The sequence below is a fragment of the Polyergus mexicanus genome, unplaced genomic scaffold, assembly GCF_030449975.1.
Source record: "Polyergus mexicanus isolate NDT 795.1 unplaced genomic scaffold, iyPolMexi1.0 SCAF_1, whole genome shotgun sequence".
Taxonomy (NCBI): Eukaryota; Metazoa; Arthropoda; class Insecta; order Hymenoptera; family Formicidae; genus Polyergus; species Polyergus mexicanus.
The window spans coordinates 824,595-847,536 of NW_027223321.1; the positions used below are offsets into that span (position 1 = coordinate 824,595).

At 29.3% G+C, this 22,942-nt stretch overlaps 2 protein-coding genes across 2 annotated transcripts; both read left to right on the top strand.

Moving 5' to 3' along the window:
* Positions 1 to 1,926: 1,926 nt before the first annotated feature.
* LOC138935887 (protein takeout) lies at positions 1,927 to 9,003 on the top strand. Its single transcript, XM_070300814.1, has 5 exons — positions 1,927 to 2,142; positions 2,213 to 2,416; positions 6,901 to 6,993; positions 7,720 to 8,001; positions 8,232 to 9,003. Exons 2-5 carry the CDS (start codon positions 2,272 to 2,274, stop codon positions 8,534 to 8,536), a joined length of 825 nt encoding a protein of 274 aa, XP_070156915.1. The 5' UTR covers positions 1,927 to 2,142; positions 2,213 to 2,271; the 3' UTR covers positions 8,537 to 9,003.
* Positions 9,004 to 9,714: 711 nt separating this feature from the next.
* Positions 9,715 to 17,095, top strand: LOC138935927 (MFS-type transporter SLC18B1). The gene is made up of 8 exons (XM_070300943.1): positions 9,715 to 10,316; positions 13,355 to 13,450; positions 13,986 to 14,276; positions 14,437 to 14,557; positions 14,665 to 14,888; positions 15,097 to 15,272; positions 15,524 to 15,692; positions 16,159 to 17,095. Exons 1-8 carry the CDS (start codon positions 10,209 to 10,211, stop codon positions 16,462 to 16,464), a joined length of 1,491 nt encoding a protein of 496 aa, XP_070157044.1. The 5' UTR covers positions 9,715 to 10,208; the 3' UTR covers positions 16,465 to 17,095.
* The last annotated feature ends 5,847 nt before the right edge of the window (positions 17,096 to 22,942 follow it).

The window sequence follows — 22,942 nt, forward strand, 5'->3', positions numbered from 1 at the left end:
AATATATACTGCAAATATTAAAATATAATTATCGAAAAAATATATTTCACGGAAATTATATATATATAATTTCCTAATAATATCTTATATATTAAAATATTTTTAAATATCATATACAATTTAAATAATATATTATTACATTTATGATCTTTTTTTGATACAAAAATTTCTTGCTCCTTCGAACTGTTAACCATCATTGCAGTTGAGTATATTTGAAAATCATTCTTTAGGATATCAGAAACCTTTAAGAATTTCCATGAATTATCGAAACGACGCATAATTATAACTTATTTGCTTGAGAAAAAAAAAAATGTTACATATACGTCTTATGACCACGATTCTTATTTTTAACAATTCGCATTTGCGTAAAACAACTTTGTCTTACGTAGAAGTCGTGTTTTCCATTTTAAGTCTTTTTCATTGCAATGCTCTTATCTCTCTCCTTATCCCTACCTCTTTCTCTTTCTCTCTGTCGCGACAAACTCATCTCTTATAATGTAATTACATAATTATATAATTATGTAATTTATCGCAATCTTTCTCTAAAGAGCGTTCCAGTTGCTTCACGCTTAATTATTATTTATGCTTGTAATATTTATTTTTCAACAATGTAAGAAAGATGAACTACTCTAACTTTACAATTCTAACTCTCAAAGAGACAATGAAACATTAAATGGTCATGCTCGAATAAGCTGTCGATTATCGTAAAATAAAAGTAGTATAATTGATTTTTTATTATTTCACGGTTCAATGCGTACAGCTATTAAATAAAATTATAAGTAAAATTATAAAAAGGAATGTATAATTATCCGTAAATTGTATACGTCAATTCAGACATTAATTTAAATTAGTAATAACAATAATATTATAAGACATATTTGTTAATAATGCACAATCGCTGAATTGTATAAAATCTGCTAGTTCTTATATACGTGTAATAAGTTTAATGACGAAACATTTCAATTTGTTTTCCGTCAAATTATGATTGGATCAAATTTTTTAGAAATCAAGAAAATTATCTGTTCATTTTCTTATGAAGAAACGTACAATATTAAATAATTATGACGTTAATTGTGACGTTAATACTTTAAATTTTATCTCAACAATTAGATATGTTCTCTATGCGCACACACAATGTACATATTTATATTATGCATTTATGATTTATGGCTATAACATTTTATTTGCCGTTGTCGATATTTTCACTGTCAATCCAATTGAAAAGTCAATAATATTGTTTTCTTGTTTCTTTCAATAACATTCAATGAAAGATCTATATAACTTATATATTTGTACCACACACACACACACACACACACACACAGACAATATATCATCAATGTAAGATATTGAAATAGAAATGTCTGTATGTGTGTGTGTTATTTTTTTCCTTTTAATTCAATTGCATTTGATGCATAATGCGTATCGCGTTATTAATTCTCATAAAACTTTTGATAACAAATAAAATGTATTAAATGATAACAAATTAAATGTATTATATTTATTACTGTTTTGCATTTACATTACTTCAAGTTATTATATCAAAAAGGTACATACAAAAAAATATACATTGCAGGGAATCTATAAAAATATTCATATCTCGTTAACAATCTATAGAGTAAATTGCAATTATGAGAGTAAAAAAAGGCAAAAATTAATTAGTAATTTTCGTAGAAAATTATTATTATTTCAAATTTAAACGAGGACTTATGCGTTTTAACGACAATATCTAGTCACGTATAATCTTTACGATCGTCATAATCGTATGTAAATTTCGTATGTATAGAAGATCGATTGCTGAGGAAATTATTCTGGTAAACGTGGAAAGAGGTGGGCACGACGACGGTTTCTTAAAGTCGGCAGGCAGTAGTGGTGCTTTCTCAGAGTAGGGGAATCCCCACGCATATAAGACAGGATATGAAAGAGTCCCGTCCTTAGTTTATCATAAAGTATAGTCGTTTAGTCATCGGCGGAACCCTTCGATTCTTGTTCTCCATCTCGCACCAATTCTTCTCTCGATCGTATCGATACCGCGATACATATCGCGATTATGATTACTCCGCGATCTTCGTGCCAAGAAAGTTGCCGGTCTTTGAGCTAAAAGTACGATACACACGCATACGTACACGAGTGCCTTTTCGAGTAAGTGTCTCTTGTAAGGGATAATCAATCACACGGCATGATCGCTAAAAATGTGTTCGCATTTTTACAGACGTAATCAGAACAAGAAAGTGAAGAGTGTCGTGCCTCTCGAGAAGAGTATAAGCCAGAATGACCTTCACGAGGGTGGCTTCCGTCCTGCTTCTAGGACTCTACTCGAACGTCTTACTAATGTCCTGTGAGGATCAGAATGTTACGGAAACCAACGTTACGGAAGCCAACGTTACGGAGCTTAATGAGCCGGATTTCGCCACTCGTAAGATCTGTGTCAAAATGATTTTTCCGTCTATAAACTGGCATCCGCCTTGTCCTTCACAAAGTTGTTAGAAACTGAGACATTGGATTAACATTGATTACTATGCGGCGTGCGAGTTTGTTAGTCATATATTGCAATAATAATATTCATTAGTTATCTGATTTCCAATCATGCCGCAGTGCCCATGTTTTATTTCTCATTAAACAACGACTGTGCAATTTTTAAAGATGGTAACATTATCAAAGCACGTATTAAAATATTTCAAATGTTCGTCAATTATATTAAAGCTTATTTGTTCTACCTACTTTGTTTTCTTAATTGATATAGAAAAGAAATTATGATTTCAATATTTGCATTTTTACTGTTATTTATACACATAATATTAATGATTTAATTTATATTTTAATTTATACTTTTAAATTTTGCATTTTCAGATAGTTGTGGTTTTTAAAGTGTTATGTAATTATTTAATAGATGTTATTAGAAATACTAACGATAAAACATCATGAGAAAGTTAACATTCTTTCATGCATTTCCGGAAAAAGTTCGTGTTATTGTTCTATTTGTGATAATCTTTGCTAACAATATAATTTGTTGATATATTTATATCTAAATTAAACTACATTTAGCCTGCATTAATTTGAAAAAGAAATCTATATTTTTTTCTTTCTTTTATTGTTATTTATTTCATTTTGGAGAATGCATAAGCACATCGATTACGTGTATAAAAGATAATGGGAAATGATTACATACGAGTGTAATCTCACTTCGCGTTTTCATTCGCATTTTTTACCGAACATCTCGAGCGTATCTGCCTTTCTCCTTCGTCACAGTCCAAAGAAGTACAAACAATGGATGCAGCGTATGATTATGTGACGGAAGCTCGTTGTCTTGATTGCACCTGCATTTTCCGCGATCGCGACTACTAATTATCTCGAAATTCTTTCGCGACATTTTGACAGTTCGATTACAGAGATACCTGTAATCAAATCTAAATTTGATTTTCTCAAATAATTTTCAATTAAATTTTTACTCGTTTGCTAAAAGATATATATGTGTTATTATTCTATAATAATATTATTTTGCATCTACAATAGAAGTCTAAGATTAGAAATAAAATTTTATCTTTTTACAAATAATATTAATCTAATTAAAAAATTTATTATACACATTTGTAAATAAGATCAATCAGAGCTGTGTTATTTTTAAAATTATAAATTATATATATTTCAATTTTATTTTGTATAAAATTTTACAATAAATTACTATTCAAACAATTTTCATATGCAAGTGAATTACATAAATTTTTATCGTAATTTTTATACTGTATGCTATAAATATATTTATATATTGCTTTATTACCATTATCAATATTTATATTTTGTTACATTTTTCTACTGCAATTTTAAATTAACAATTGTAAGCGATTAAAAAAAATTCATGTGGCAATATTATAAATTTTTAGTTTTAATTATTTATATAACGAAAATAATTTTGATATTATAGTAATAAAATTTCCCATTTACTTACGATAACTATTGCAATATTATATGCAACTCAGAATTTGTTTGTAAATTAAAAATATCGATATACTCGAAAATTAAAAATATAGATGAATTTACTATTAGGACAATCATGCAATGCTGCAAATAAAAATCACCAATTGATAAATTTAAAAGTGTTACATTGAATGATGTCATTTACAAATGTGTGTCAGTAATAAAATGGAGAAAATTACACTGTAATATTTTCCCTGTTAATGTGATAATTCTATTTTGCATGCAGAAATTTGCACTTGCCATATCACGGCATGCGCTTTTCGTCCAACATTCCTAGAAATAATAGTAGACTCGCAAAATAATTGGCGTATACGAATATGACGCAAAGCGACGTGCACGTCGGTTCTCATCGATATAATGTCTCGGAATATGGCGTAATGTTTCTCAACGGCATGGCGAAGGTTATGTCAGAGATTACATAATTCTTGGTGTCGAGGATCGGCGGCAATAGTCCGGAGAAAGTACCGGGTTAAAGCCAGTATTACAGACATACGCAAAGCACTGCCGATTCTCTACTCTGTATACTTTACGTATTACCTAAGCGACGACTATTTTTTCTCGAGAAAGATAAAATGCTGTCTGCGAATCAGACTCTAAGCATGAAGACTAAATCACATTTCTTTTTTTATTATACATTTCCTGGGCAGAGAATTCTTTGTGCGATTGCCAAAAACTCAATTTATCTTTAAAGGGGATTATATCTATTAATATTTCTATATTAATTACGAGATTTTTTTACAAGATAAAATATGAAAATTTTTCATTTAAATTCTCGTTAAGTACAGACTAATTTGCGAGCCAACAAAGAAATTAATTAAAGTATGCGAACACGTACGTTTACGACTAAAAATAATTTTGATAATACTCTGTTGTCAAAATGTGTAATTGAAATAAAATGTGTACATTTGATTAAATATTAATTTAAAAATATAAAAAGCATATTATCACAATCAGCATTTTGAAAAAAATCCAAGAAATAAAAAAAGTGTAGTATTTTTTTTTTTCCCCCGTAGGGCTTATGTTTGTAAATACCGAAGTTTGATATTATACTTCTTCTTTCTTTGGCTTCCATTATACGTACGTTCGTTCTTACACTCGTCAATCGAGCATGTATCATAAGTGAAAGTGACGACGTAATAGCCATGTGGACCAATAGTCAAGTGAACCAGATTCTTATACGAGACATAATATCGATACAAAGATGCCAACGTTTCTGCTGTTTGGCACAGATTTTAATTATGTCAGCAAAAATCAAGAGTCATGCTTAGAAAAATTTTAGTCATCCATTTTTTTTTTTTTTTTTTTTTACTTGGGTCTGTCAGATCCTCTCATTAAAAATGTAAATTAATATTATTAGAATATATATATGTGAATGTATGCGCATGTATGGAAATTAATTCATTAATTCGTAATCTTAAACATGCCCTCAAAATGATCTCTTGAGTACTGATTATATTTATCGGTAAAAATAAACTCTTATTAATTTATATTACTGAAAGCAAAATGAAACAATTATAATAATAAACATTAATTTGGATTATTTATGCATTCTAAAAAATATAAAAAGATATGCAATATTTATATTACTACAATACAGTAATGCGGGCAGTATTGATTCATTTTATATATAATAGAATTTGCTAATATTTAAAAAAATTATATACTATTATAACACAGATATATTTTTCTAATTAAATAATCAATTCACACACACACACACACATACACATATACACACAAATAGAAAATACGATATCATCATAAGCTTTTATTTTTTCGCTAAAAAATAAAAAATTAAGCAATTGAAACCATCAAATAAAAATCTATTTAATAGAAAATTCTTTTTTAAATACAAAATTATTCCAAGTCATTTAAAATCTCACAAGTATACAAGTATAATACTACTTTCTCTGATTGGCGTTTGTTAAATTTGAACCGGGTAAAATAGCATCAATTGACTATTAGCCTTGCGAGGTCATTGAAAGTGAGAGTGATTGCATAAAAGATATGAAACGAAGCAGGAAGACGTTGCAGAATAAAAAACGGACGTATACATAATTCTGTGTTAAGGATAATTTTATGTTAATTGAAATTTTCATTAAATCAAATTAATCATTAAACGATATCTCAGCAATACCAACAAAAGAGAAAAATAACATTGATTTAATTGCTCGATCTGACGGCGAATGATGTTAGATAATATTCGCGATTTCTTTTTTTAGATTTTCTTGTAACGTTTGAGAGAGGCAGTGAGAGAGAAAGAAGCGGCCGGAGATGTGGATCAATAATTCATCGATGATGCATCATGACAATGTATCCACAGATTTTGGTAGAACACGCGACGACTGTTGTTCAATTCCTTACTCTTCTATCTCACTATCTTTCTCAAACTCTGCAAGAAGATCTTTAAAAAAAAAAAAAAAAAAAATCACCACGTCTAGAGAATCGCCACGAACAACAAAGACAACCTCATTGCCACCATAAAACATAAACTAAGAACGACAGCGTCATGCTCGTGATGTAAGAAAGTTGCTAAATAATCCCACTACATAGTGCCACGAGACAGATGGCCTCACGTCATCGCATTCCGATGCTTTTTTTTTTTAAGTTCGGTTTCTTTACGGACAACTCTTGTATACCTAATCCAAAAACTGGACTTACGCGCACACATACACACACATTGAGTATCAAAAAAATATACTTAAAAAAAGATTAATATAGAGACACTATCCCATACACTTATCGTAAAATTACTTTCGTAAAATTTCCCAATTAGAACGTTGCTAAAGAAAATCGTATTATATATTATTATTATTATTATTATTATTATTATTATTATTATTATTATTATGCGCCTATTATTAATTACGTAATGTTCATTGCGCAATGTCTGATCGCGTACAATCAAATATTCCTTTTTTACAGCCGAGTACATATTACCGTGCAGCAGAAAAGATCCAAAGATTGACGCGTGTTTTCTTCGTACGCTCAACCATATTCAACCATACTTGGTGAAAGGTGAGTAAAATGCACGTGCCCACCGTGCAAACACACGTATGCGGTAGTTTATTAAATCGGCAAACTGCTTCCCAATACGTTAATAGTAATTGTAATGCTAATATATTCTATATATTATAAATGATAATGAAAATTTTAAACATATATTACTCGAAGTCATTACAAATCGTAATCACGATTTATCATGTCGTAGTTAAACGATTAATTTCGATATACTTTATGTTATTACTTTATAAAAGTATTCACAAAATATTCACATAATATGATATAAAAAAAAATAGATCTATAGAGTGAGAAGTTAATATGCAATCCATAGAAATTTATTATTATTCCTTTAATATGTAATATTTATTTCAACGAAAACCAAGCTTTACTTTTAATCTCTCTCTCTTTTTTTTTTTTTTCTTTTTGGATTTACGTAATGCGCCGATTAATGCAGTAAACAGATCAATTAAGCTTGTAGGCAGCAAAATGTTAGTATCAATTGTTACGTAAAGCATGTTTTCGTGTTGTAAGAGTGTACCGTAAACTTTCGTCGGGATCAACTGCGAAATATTGCGAAAATTTATACAACTAATTTAGATCTTCATAATAACGTTTTTATGTATTAATAAGTAAAGTCATCCTGATCATCTTTTCATTAATCCGTATATATTTTTGGGATCCTCATTTTTTTTTTGAGAAAGAGAATCGGATATACTTTCTAACATAAACTCTCTTTAACAGGTATTCCAGAGTTGGAATTGCCTTCAATCGAACCGCTAGTGATTCCCGAATTAAAGATAGAAAATGGCCAAGGCCCGGTGCGTATTAGAGCGTTCTTTACTAACATCACAGCGATAGGGCCAGGAAACTATAGTATCAACAAAGTAAGAGTAAATATATCATCGTATAGGATCGATCTTCATCTATCGTTGCCTAAAATTGAAGTTCAAGGAAACTACGATATCAATGGGAACGTACTGCTTTTTCCCATACAAAGTCACGGAAATTTTTGGGCATTATTTGGTAAGTGTTCTCGTGAAAAACTAATATAGTATTACAAAAATATATAATATCATTGTATAATAAATATAATATATTATATAATAAATATATAATATAATAAAATAAAAAGCACAATGATTTTATAATCTTTTGAAATAAAAATATTGTATTGTATATAGGGTATTTCTTCGTTATATTATAATAAATATATATGTTAGCCTCAATCTTTTCCTTGTTTTGTTATATTTTAGGTGACGTAGAGGCAATCGCTCGCATACAGGGTGTCGAGGAGGTGAGGAATGGCATTCGTTACTTGAACATTGTTCGATTGCTGATCGACTTCAGCCTCGGCCGAGTCAGATTTCGCATAATGGATCATCTAAACGGCAACAATGTGATCGGCCAGGCAATGAACCAATTTTTAAATCAAAATGCCAAAGAGATAATCGAAGAGATGAGACCGGCGGCTAGTGCTAGTATTGCCAAACATTTTAAAGAATTTTTGAACACCGCTTTCGGCAAATTGCCCATCAAAATCTGGATGCATGATACGTAATAGTTTTCCGTTTTCAATAGCGTACTAAATTCACACACATAGAAATTTTTCATGCAACTTCAATCTCTTGAGATTAACAAGATTTAAAAGTACAAACCAGATTGCCATTTTAATTTTTAGTATTAAAATTTTTTTAAACATCGGTATCAATATTTTTGTGATAGATCTCGTATTTCGAATCTACAAGATAAGTAATAATGATAAAATCTATTATATTTAGAGTGATTCGAAAAAATTCAATTTTCATATCGAGAGTGTAAAATCGACTTTCAAATGTCATTTGATGGCATTAAAATTAAATTTGATTAATAACTAATTAATAAAAGTACAATATATACATATAATATGTACATATGTACATATAATATGTAATTTACGAATTTTATTAGTTATGTTAAACATTTAATTTGTACGTCGTGTGTGAATTATAGCATTACGATTTATATATAAGATATATACATATTTCATAAAATTAATCATCACGTTTAAAAATTACTTTTCGCAAGATAGATAAATATATCTACCTCGAAATAAAGAATCTTAATCACATGACACTTACGGTGTTTTTATTTTTACTAAGGGAAGATTATTTCTAAATTAGAGGATATGTAATAAAATTAACCTTTAGCTGATAATATGGAAAAAATTGATACAATTGATAATAAGAAATTTCTCAGAACTTTCTTCTAGATTTTAAAAAAATTTTCATATAGTTTCTTAATTACTTTTATTTATTAATTATAGATAACTAAGACATCTAGAAATGGAAAAAATAGAAGAAAGTTTATTGCAATTAAATTAATATCTTTAATTAGTTCATTTTGAATACAAAGACAATTTTTACTTTAATTTAAGCTCTTGAGATCTAAAATAATTTATTTAATCTTATTAATAGCTAAAATCATGAGTTGTCGAATGCTCTGTAGAGTCTATTAAATTTTTTAAACGTATAGCTGGAGAAATGATATATTTTTTCGTTTAAAATATTTAATTTGTAATTTGTATTTTTTGTATTAATCACTGAATTGTTACATATGATATGTTCCATATGGTTTGTATTCCGAAAATTTTTGTTTCGTAAAAATTTTAATTTTTCAAAAATATAATTCTGAAATATAATATATATATATATATATATATGTATATAATATAAGATAATTTTGAAATCTGATATAATCCTTAAGTAATATATCATTGAAAGGGAACAGGCCAAGACATATGGAAAGAAATAATGAGAAATACAGATAGAGACGAGGTGCGGCGAATGGGGTTAAATCGGCTCCAACTTGCCGGCCATTCGTAAACTCTCACTCTGTGACACGCGCAAGACATGGCAGCGAGTTTGCTGATAATGAATTAGAATCGTGGTAGGAACGTATCACATTCGACCTCCGACCCTCTCTTCTCGGTTCTTTCAAAATCCTTAAAAGTGCGACAACGACGCTCGGCCACGCACGCGCGCACGTCATGAACGAGACAAAACGGGACATATTGCGCGTATACTCGAACTAAATGTGTATTATTCACCGTGAGCATCAAGCCAGTTGATTCGTGATCGTTCCTGATGTCGTAAATACGCGATTCCCCGTTGCCTTCGACTTTCTTCGCTGAGGATTCGACCGAGTGCTACGTTTGTGAAGATCTAGAGGTGTACGCAACGCGAATCAGTAAAATGGCCCAGTTCACCAAGAGGCAATGGCTCACCCTAATTGTCATCAGCATTGCTGACTTTGCAAATGCCATCTGCGTTTCGCTACAAGCGCCGTTCTACCCTCAAGAGGTAAGGATCATGATCGTCATAGAATTCTACACGCGAGACAAATTTTTTCCGAATAACTGCATTTATAGATAAAAAGGACAAGAATAAATAAAACTGATGAATAAAGTTTTGCTATTAGATTTTTTACGTTTCTAAAATCATGGTACCAAACAAAAGTTTCCTATCTTCAAGATGCCTTTGTGGAATTTTAGATGATAGTAATGTTTACGACGGGCTCCCCATCTCTATAGACATAACACGATAATGCTCGACTTTTATGGTATTATCGATATATTATGTGTAAATCCGATGATATAAGTCGAGAAAAAAATCTATCTATAAATTGTTAATAAAGTAGAGATTTTAGCAGATTTAAACTCTTATCCACAGATATGGATCACACATGACGAACAAAATATTTACGAAACTCTCTAGTCCCATTATTGTTTTGATACATGGAATATATAAGTCAGAAACAGAATATTTAATATTTCCCTTGGAAATAAAAATTAAGGAGAATGTGCAGAATATCTTTTAAATTCATTAAATTTCAGAGAAATTTCGAAGCCAAGAAGACAAATATAATAAACATAATTTTTTCTCTCAAAATCATTCAATGTTATTAAATTTACTAATAGTTTTTATAACAAAGCTATATATTTTTGTACATATTTATTTCTGTTGCGTATTGAAACTGCGATATTAAAACAAGTTAAAGTATCATCTTGAAATGACTTTAAATTCAGAAATTTAAAAAATTAAAACATAGAAAATCTTTAAAATATAAAATTATTTTATATTCGATCGATCTTAAATATCTACAAGTGTGTTAAAATATTACAAATGTTTAGGAATACTTTGATATACTTAAATATTACATGTTATTAATAATTGTCTTTCTCGCAATAATGTTTAATCGCAAATTACAATTGTTTTAATATTTGCTTTATGTAAAAATATTCATAATCAGATAAAATGTCGTTTGTGCGCGAAAATATTTCTTGTAAAATGGTAAGAGGTTATCTTAACGGTCTACTGTTATTAGCTATAAATCAAGTAAACATTTATAGTCTTTCTCCTTTCATATAGCAATGAGATGGCAGCATTTAATAAGACGATAAGGAACAGTTATCCGCGCTACTCGTTCTTTTTTTGTAAACGCCATCAACACGCTGCCTGAGATTAATCTGTCAATCTCGTAGACATATGTCAAATTATACTGGCATTTCTAACTTCAAGCAATGTATTTTGATGGGATTCTATCTGGCTATTGCCAGTTTTAATGTCGTTTATTACTTAGGCGGAGCCTTTTACGCGTGCCCGGTTATTAATAACTGTTTCTGACATAATCAGTTGTTCTGTATTAGTAGAACAGAAATACGATACGTTCCATCATTTTATACTATATAAATAATGCTTTGATATTTATCTTCAATAGCACATTTAATCGCAAAATAAATTGAAGCTTTCATCACTTTTATATTGTATTTGGCACATTCGGTATTTTTAATTTCCCTATTTTCTTCCTCATTTTCAATTTATCATATTCACTTTATCTTTGTTAAATTATGTTTTTTATACATGTTTAAATCATGTTATGTTTTAAAAAAGATTATTGTAACATAAAATTAGAAATTTATGTAAAATTATATTAATCTATTTATTAACAATTTTTTTTCTTTAAAAAAAAATAATTAAAATATTACATTTAATAAGATTATATATTTTTCATAGTCGTTGAAACGTCTTGGAAAACATCGAATTATCTGAGTTTAAATCGTTCTTTTAAGAGTGCAAAGGTTAACGTTCGCTGCAGAAATTTCTTTGATAAATCGAAAAGTCTTACATATTTCATTCATTTTCATCTTACTAAAATCTCTTTGCAATTTCTGCAATCGATGAAAAATATAGTAATAAGAATTTGTGTCGATAATTTTTATCCATCCCGAGCGATTAACTGGCTGTAGTTTATATAAAACAGATCATAATTTGTCTCTTTACAAAGTCATATTGATAGGATTAAAAGACATATTCCAAATTATACAATAGTATTGCTAATAATAATCTGCGGATACTAATAGTAATTAAATATAATAAAAAAGCAGCGCACATAACTTAAACAGTTTGTGACAGGATATCAGAGAATATTGCGATTAATTTAATCAAATCTCTGGTGCAATGAGTACATTTGTATTCATAATGGATTAAATAAACTTTATAAATTCCTCTGTAATACATTTGATAAAAAAAAAAGTTGAAAAGTTTCTCATATTTATTTATAAAAGTAAAATTGTGTGTGTCATTGAACTATATGATAAACTGTGCAAGGTATTACTTTGTACAATAATTTAATTTGTTATCACAAAAATTATTATTATATTAATTATTTTAAAATACTGATACAAACTAAATTTTATTTAAATTATTTAAACATTTGATGTTAATAGATACATAAAAGAAGATTATGATTCAATATAAAATTTTGTGAGTCGAAGAAGGAAATTTTTATCGAATATTGATAATAAAATATTTTACATCATACAAATATTTCCTTACAAAGAGATAAAAATATATTTTTGAATAAAATAAAATATGTATCTATTTACTCTTATATCACCGTAACGTTATATTACATGATAACAGTTTTTCATTCTTGTTCCCTGTATCTTTTAGAGTCAAAGTATTTCTATTTAAATTAATTTTCGATTTTCACGTTATATGAAGATAAAAATATATGCATATAATGCATCACGTAATTTTTCTATTACTTTACGTGTGTTCGTGGATAAAATATGTGTCCAAGATCATTTTTATCTATTGTGGGACAAACGTACGATAATTCGGTTTGTAGTCTTGCCGCATGGAGCAAAGCTACAAAGTTTATCGGAATATTATCTTGACGAATATTAATTGCAATACAACAGAGATAATGGATGAAGCTACTGCGTAGCTCGATGTGTCTCTGAATTGCCAATATTTCATCAGCAAATTAATACATATGTAAATATATTTATATGTATATGTAAATGTCCATTAGAGTGAATATTTCTTTTTCACAGGCTGAAAAGAAAGGCGCTTCACCTTCGGAATATGGCTTGGTCTTCGGGATTTTCGAACTGGTGGTCTTTGTTATTAGCCCGTTTTACGGACAACACGTAAGTACTGACATAATTATTGTTAGTACAATGATTTTAAATATATAATACAATTTTGAAAAAATAACATCTTTAAAATATTACGTTATTAATATGATAAAATTCGTCCAACTATAATCTCAAAAATGTTTTGTTGTTAATATTTTTTGAATATGGTTATAAATTAATTTTATCTATTTGAATCTTAAGTATCTAATCCGAACGAATATATCTACCAAATATATAATATAGCTATAGATAAAATATTAAATAAACGAATATAATGAAATAATGAAAGAAATGATAAAAAAATATATTTTTTATAATCTGAGAATATATTTTTACAAATATATTTTTATAGTACATACAAATCAAATCTCTCTCTTATAATGTGAGCCTATGTAATGATTAGAATTCAAACGCTAAGTGTTGAAGCTTGCCATCTGTCAGGCTCATTAATTATTGCATGCAAAGTTTTGTAAATTAGCAATTTAGATTTTATGCTTCTGCGACAATAATTTTTTACTTAACGAGTATCATTTATCGTTTTTCACAGCTTAATCGAATCGGCCCGAAGTTTTTGTTCAATGGTGGTATCTTGACTACAGGGACCTGTGCCATATTCTTCGGTTTATTAGACAAAGTCAATGGTCATTATCCTTTCATAATATTATCTTTCGTGATCAGAATTGTGGAGGCACTGGGAAATGCTGCATTCTTGACAGCTAGCTTCGCTATTATCGCCAAAGAATTTCCCGACAATGTCGCCATGACATTCGCCAGCTTAGAAACTTTTTTCGGCTTAGGTCTTATCGTTGGCCCCACCGTGGGAGGTGCACTTTACCAGGTAATATATTTTCAGAACAACATTTCCCGCGAATTCTCTATTTTAAATGCGAGTATCTGTATTTTCTTTAGATTCTCACAAATTCTAACAAAAATTCTGACATATTTTAGAAACATTAATTCATATTAAATATTATTAATATATGATGGATATATATTAGGTTGGTGGATACACTACTCCGTTCGTAGTCCTTGGCTCAGCGTTATTCTTGGCAGCTGTTAGCACTGCGTTCATCTTACCCATGCACAACGATAATGACCAAGATGAGAGCAATACTGGAGGTATAATATTATACGGACAAATATTTAAATCACTATAAATCCTAAAAATCTCCTCTCTCTCTCTCTCTCTCTAATATAATATATATTATTTGTTATAATTCACACAGGAATGACAAAAGTCCTGAAAATTCCCAGCGTGATGATTGCCTCTATGTCAATAATCGCGACAAGTATGAGTATCGGATTTTTGCAAGCAACTTTGGAACCGCATCTGAGGCAATTTAATTTGAGTCCGGTTGTGTTAGGATTGATGTTTGTCATTAATGGCGGCACATACGCAATAACTGCGCCAGTGTGGGGTTGGCTTTGCGATAAATATTGGCATCCGAAGGTAATTTTATAAGAAATATAAAAGAGAGAGCTCGCGTCATAATAATTACATTATTTACAGAATTTACCTTTTAATTCGATTGTTTTTAAATTACTTTTAAAAACTTTTTTTCGAATGCAAAGAGTCACCTAACCTAAGGGCACATTATATATTAAATTTATTATATTAAATATTTAATACGTAACCAAAAAAATATAATGCTTTTCAGGTGGCAACTATTGCCGGTTGCGTTCTCGTAATGATCGGTTTCTCTTTGGTTGGTCCGGCACCGTTCATTCCATTGCCTACCTTAATCTGGATGCCCATCAGCGGCCTCGTGATTCACGGCTTAGGCATGGCTGCTCAACTGGTTGCAAGCTTCACGGATGCCTTGCGATCATCTATGTAAGTCATCGCATAGCTCTAGATATTCGATTATTTCAATTATTCCTATATATTACAAAATATGCGATCGCTTGTTGTTTATACAATGAATAATCTAAGAGTTCTATATATATATATATATTGTTAGTTAGATAAATTAAAATTTTTTAATAATTACAATTATTTTAATAATTACAATTGCTAGAGAAAATATATTTAAAAATATATTTAAATATATATTAATAATTAATATTATTTATCAATATCACAAGATCGTACGGATTTCCAAATAATTTTGAGACTTACGGTCTCATCAGTGGACTATGGACGAGTACTTTCGCCCTTGGAGCTTTCATCGGTCCTAGCGTCGCTGGAATTCTTTTGGATAGCATCGGTTTTAGAAACGGTTCTATGTTTATCGTCTTACTTCACATGCTAGTGGTACGTATGATTTATTTTATATTATTCGATACGTGAGATATCTATCGTAATTTTTTTTATTCATTTTCCATAGTTAAATTATTTTCAATTTTGACCTTTAATTTAAATATGTTATCCAGAGAAAGAAAAATGCATCATAATTGACATATTAATAGTGATAAAAACCGATATAACAAAATTAATTCCTTTCGTTGAAAAAAAAAAAAAAAAAAAAAAAAATTACTTTCCGATATAATAGATCTGCAAAATTGAATTATAAGATTATACTTAGATTGGTATATACGTATATACTTTCTTGTTGATATTTGACCTGTTCAAAATCTTTAGATATCATATAATAATTTGTTTCATCTCAACCATTCGATTTTTGCATAAATTTTTGAAAATTCGAAATATTTCTCTTCTATTTTAAATATTTAAAATAATTTCAAATATATACGATCTCGTTTTAATCTAACTTTTCTAGGGTCTGATAGCCGCGGTGTTCTTAAGCAGCTGTTCTCGCGCACCCAAGCCATATACCGACGTCGGCACCGTCGAGAATCTCAGAGCACCTCTGATGGATAGCGTCCGATCGAACAGCGGCAGTTTGCAACAGAATGGACGGGGTCAGAGTGTACCGATCGATAGACCCGGCGGCATGAATTCGCTGATCGTATACAACAGTTATTCGAATAGAGCTGGAGCATGGTCCAGGGCCTCATACAGCGGCCGCTATTCGCATAGCTACGGATCTATAGAGAACAAAAGATATCTGGAGCTCACTACGTGATCTTGACCGATCATCCTCACACCCAAGAACAACACGTGCGAACAGAATGTTGCTCTTGCGACCCATCATCGTTCACTCTTTGACCCTCATCCAAACGTCACAATTTTCGCAATGTACGATTCGATCGGAAACGCGAAGGACTATTCGTTTTCAGAAAAAGTGTACAGACTGAAAATTAATGTCTCATTTTAGTCTTTTTACATTAATAATCAAATTTATATTTAAAATTATATATTATATTTAAAATTATATATTATAAATATATATATATATATACAGGGTGTCCCATTTTAAAGGACCCACTCAAATATCTCAGAAACACTGAGTTAAATCGAAAAATGTTTCAAACAAAAGTTGTGTGGCTTCAAGGGGGCCATAAGATGGTGACTATGACATTTGAAGATCATGTGAAGGTCAACTTTAAAATATTAAATAGAAACCTCCATTTTTTATTTAGCATTCTTGTAGCTTATCTCGAGAGCTTTCCAAAACACTATAATAAAGTATTTTTTCATTAAGTACTTTTTGAGTTATTTTATATTTTAATTTGACATATTTTGATATAAAAAATAAAATATTCAGTTTTTAATAATCTTATCGTAATACTTTTATGTACAGAATAATGAGACAAATCAATTAGTGCAAAAAAAAAAAAAAAATTATTTTAAAAAATACATTGTAAATAATTTTCTTAAAAACAATTATTTTTTTATACTAATTGATTTGTCTCGTTATTCTGTACATAAAAGTATTACGGTAAGATTATCGAAAACTGAATATTTTACGAAATATTTTATTTTTTATATCAAAATATGTCAGATTATAAAATATAAAATAACTCAAAAAGTACTTAATGAAAAAATACTTTATTATAGTGTTTTGAAAAGATCTCGACATAAGCTATAAGAATATGCAATAAAAAATAGGGCGCTCCATTTAAGAAATTAAAGGTGTCCTTGACTTGACCTTGCCATCCAAGATCAAACCAATGACACCATCTTATGGCCCCCTTGAAGCCACACAACTTTTGTTTGAAACATTTTTCGATTTAACGCAGTGTTTCTGAGATATTTGAGTGGGTCCTTTAAAATGGGACACCTTGTATATATATATATATATATATATATATATATATATATATATATATGAAATAATACTATACTATAAATAGTACCGTAAATCTTTATATCGTGATCCACGGCTATAATAGACCCACTTTAACTTATGGTAATATCGCGAGAGAATGATATAAAGAAACAATGAAAGAGATATGCTGAATCTTTATCTTAAATATAGTGATCGATTCGCGATAATTGTAACCCAATTCGTAAGTTAATTCATAAGTACGCGATTCTTTTTATTGCTTTCTATACGATCTTAAATTTTTAATCTTAAAATAATTAAAAAAAAAGAAAAAATTATAAAAATATTTTCTATCGATAGCAATTAGATAAATAAATAAATCTATATATTCTCGAGAGAGATAATTTTAGATTGATACGCGCGAATCTCTTGGTGTATTCAGTGCATGTATGTCTATATTTAAGAAAATTTGAAGATTGCGATATGTAAAAAGTTACGCATTTAAATAAGTAAAATAATCGATCTCAATAGAGCTTCAAAGCAGTATGCATTCAGAGTGCATTATCGGTTCAATCGCTTTAGCTCGATTTACTTTAACTCATGTTCAATACCGTTTCTCCTTTTGTCAAATATTCCATTCGACGTCGAATCCTCCGCTTCTTGGCGAGATTACTGCTACAGCGATAATAGCGTGTACTCGAGAGAAAATCGACTCGTATCACGTATGAAATTTGTGCATTGCAAGCAGTATGCTATAATTCTATAATACATTATCAGGTTTACCGGCGACATACTTGCTAGACTGTTTCTTCCTTTGTTTATGTTTTTTTTATACGTTTGTAACATAAATCTATTAATACATCTGATAATTGTCAAATAATTAGTCTCTTAGAGCGCGTATCATATATATATATGTATATATGTATGTATGTATTAATTACATAGTTTATATATGTATATATATAAAATATGTAATTAATAAAGACAGTGTGTTAATTTAATAACAGTACAAAGATTGGCGTAATTATTTTGCTCGTAAAGTTAACCATTTTGATGAGAGGTGACATCGATGTTGAATATATTGTACTTTACAAGTAGAAAACATCGAGAAAGTTAGGAAATTCGTAATTAGTCGATATTTAATTGATGGAAAGCGAGTACAAAACATGTATTTGCACAGTTACATAATTTTAGATTCGAGTTTTTCCAACGGAAAATGTAATGGGATGTTGTAGGTGTTAATGATATGTCATCAAGCGATATCATGATACACAGCGTGTAAATGACTTGTCATAAATTAATTATTGCCAATAATTTTCGTAATTGCTCAAGGGGAAAACTAACTAAACTTATTAATCTATTTTTAAAAAAGACATGTTAAATCAATACTCGCAAATATTGTTGCCACCTTTCCGCGATGTTGATCGATTATCTCGACACCGTGCTGTGCATTACTTTATATCAATAAAAGCCTGTCATGACTGAGCTGTATATTTGACAATTCAAATATTAAATATGTGTATAATTTTGATTTAATTGATTTTGAAAAAACGGGTAACTAGAGTTAATATTAAATAATTTTATAAATATATCTGTGTGTATGTGTGAAAAAGATTAATTAATTTGGTTAATGATCCAAATTTCATGTTTTTCGATTCAAAAGAACACGGTTAAGACTATAGGAAAATATAATAATTATAATAGAATAGAGATTTCCGCGTTTTGGAAATCATAATTTTTCATATGTCGTAGAAAAACACATCTAAGTATTAGGATAAATAGATTTTTTCGCATTTTCGGCTTTTTAATTAGAATTCTATGTAGCGCGCCACAAAATATTAAAAAAAAAAGAACTTTTAACTTTTACTCTTAATTTTCACACTTCAACCAATATTGCAAGAGATATCTTGATTTTTCGTATAATATTTTGTGGAAACCTAACAGTGTATCTATTACCGGGTAATCATACGACCGTGAAAAAATTAATGCCGCTAATGATTAAAACTCTATAAAAAATAAAAGATTACAAAACTATAGAAAAATATAATAGAATAGACTTCTGTTTCTTAATCGATTTTTTGTATATCATATCATGTATCAAGATATTTCTAAGTACCAAGAGATACAAAAATATCTTGGAGCCCCTTTTCTCTCTATTCTCTCGATTACTGTCTCTTTTGCTTTCATTTTATTTGAAAATATTAATGTGATAAATATATATAATAATTACAGTATCTCTCTTATTGTTACTCTGACTCTTCCCCTTCGATCTGTCCGGCATGGATGACCCTACCGGTAACTATTAACGTTTTCGAGTTTGATCGCTTTGAGAGCAATTAAATCCAATTTGCCATAAATATATATTTGACCAAAAATAAATCCAAGAGAATCTGATTAATATAAATATATAATACATTAATAATATAAAGTTTACGCTCCGTTTTTCACGCTGTTTTGACTTCAAAGCACAAGATTTTTTTGCCTTGATTAATCATCAAACGCTTACTCGAAGTATTTCATTGATCAATCTAATAATTCAAATACTTCTCCAAATAATCGAAGACGAAGTATATGACGTCATTAATCGATCTCGGAACGATCAAATCTATTTCACTCGGAAATGCTGCACGTTACCGCCGACATAGCTCTCAGGTTCATTAGAGTACTCAAACCTCCTCACCCAGCAAATGCCTTCGTTAAGGAGATACCATCAAAGAGGAAAAGTTTTTATTCAAATTTTTTATCATTAAAATCCATTAAAAATTTTTAGATATTAAAATATAATAATACATATTGAAAATACATAAAATATACATAATATACACAAATATACGTTTATACATATTTTGTTGCATTACATATATTGTATATTGAACATATAAAAAATATTTTATTATATTATATAACACGAAAATGTTCGAAATACGTACAATATAAAATTTATTAGAATTTTTATTTATTAACCAAAAAAAAAAAAATTATCAATAAATTTGATTATGTCTCTCTCAATTAAAAGAGAAAAAATTTTTCGAACATCTTTAAAGAAAATGTCCGATAGTCCGATGCGCGAGGCATGAAAAGATAGATCAAGTTTCGATGTTACCCAATTATTAGCAACTTAATCAGAAGATAAATCACGATTTAAATTTCGCGAATGTACACGATGAATAAACGATAAAAATATTTCAACGTTTCATAATTTGTAATTATAATGTGCGTGAGGGGAATCGAACGTACATTATAATAAAATCTATATAGAATCTAATGGCCGATTTTTCAAATGCGTAATTTTATACGAATTCCGCGATCAAATGTATCTTGTTTCGTGAACAATTGCGAAACAGGATAAGATAAACTTTATATTTTTTAGAATAATCGCGTTATCGCCGCGTTTAGTGGAGGATAACTGACCTAATGATTAGACCAGATCAAAATTCCTCTGCCGAGTGACACACTGGTTAATATCTGACAGAGAGAAGAACAATCCTAAAAGCGGAAAGCGACTACAATTTGTCTTATTTCTATGTCGGGCTCTATGGAATCGATCCACAAAGAAAGTTAAATGATTCGTTAAACATCAAAAGTCCCGCAACAGAAAGGAATGAATCTCCGATCTTCCCGATTGCTCCCGATAGCAGTGATTTCGGCAGCGAATCAACGACTGTTACCGTCATCATCACCTTCAATATGTGAGATAAAAATTCGCGTAAAAAAAAAACATGTTCTTCCACTATTAAAAAATATTCCTCTTTATTAAAGAACAACTGGATATAATGATTTTTATATATACTAGAACAACACAGTCACGCGCTGCGCGCGCACTTTTATTTATGGACATTTTCCAATTTTTTTAATTCTTCTTTCCTAACTTTAACTTTTTCTTTCACAAACTGTCAAACTGTCAACATCCGCATGTTAATTACTCTGCGATTAGATTATTTTATTGCGTGTTCTCAATCCGAATCTTATTTAGATCGTCGAAAAGTCGAACGAAAAAACATCGGACGAAATATATTTAATTTTAAATATTTTTAAATCATCGTTGCCTAGGGAGTAAAAAAAAAGAGAGAGAGAGAATTAATTATTAATTATATCAAATTATTTCGCGATACGTGTCGCCGTATAAATAATAAGGCCGTAAGTCGTAACAATAGCGCGTTAATGTTTACACCGCCAAGACCGAATACCATGTTATTGATAATTCGCAGCCGAAAATATTTTGCGTATACTGTGACGTATATACAAATGGAATATTAAATTATACGAGTATTTTAGATTATAAATTATTTATTTAACAAGCGATTAATATATCATGGAACTTATTGTTATGTTAATTATTCAGACTCGATTGCCGTTCCGAAACTTTTTTGAGCGTTTCTGGTTTTAGACCGGCCATCGAGTAAAATTTTCTTCGGAGAGGAAGAAACTTTTACACCGTTTTGAAACGTAGCCTAAATATTGAAACTGCACATACATATTTTTTAATTGTTAGTTTTATTTAAGAGATAATCTTCAATTAATATGTTCAAAATTTTATCGCTGCTTTTTTATCTAAAAAAAAAATAATTAAATTAATTTTGAGATATTTTAATAATATTAATCGCTTATTAATAATAATTCTCTTTTTTTCCTTATTTCCATTATCGTATTATCAACTAATGCGTATCCTTTTCTTTCTCTTTCTTTAATGAAATTCACTTTCATTGCCTTTAACGATCACATCGAGTTTTCAAACGTCGTTTCTTCTTGCGATTTGAATTCCAAGCTGTTCATGCATACATGACACGCCCACGCACGTGCACGAATTCTTTAACAATATATGCGCGACTGTCTTTCCTCGCTCCTGTCTATGTATGTATAACAATACGAAAAAGGCTCGGCTTCGGTGAACCCACCACGTGTGAATGTACGAGGTGATTCATATCTCAAATATTAAAAGCACATAATCTCTCTGCGAGACAGAGAAAGAACTGTATTGCTTTATTTAATCATCATTTTAATTTTAAGATATTATTTAATCTCAAAGATCATAAATGATTTTATAGTCTAAGCTTTGTTTATATATTTTTTGCAAGTAAAATATGTTTAAAAAAAATGTTCATAAAATTATATTATTCCTATTTATAAATATTATTATATATATAATATATTTGACAAATTTTTACAATGATAATATACCAATTAAAATATACACATTTATCCGAAAAATATATTCTCTCTTATTGTCTCTCTTCTTTTCTGACGAGAAATATATATTAGTTATTCATGAAAAATGTTCGTTAAAAAGATAATATAAAAAATCTATTTTTAAAATAATGATTTCCATGATAAAATGTATATTTTTATTGTCTATCGTGTATTTTTAAATAAAAATGATTAATCCTTTTTTAGGAAA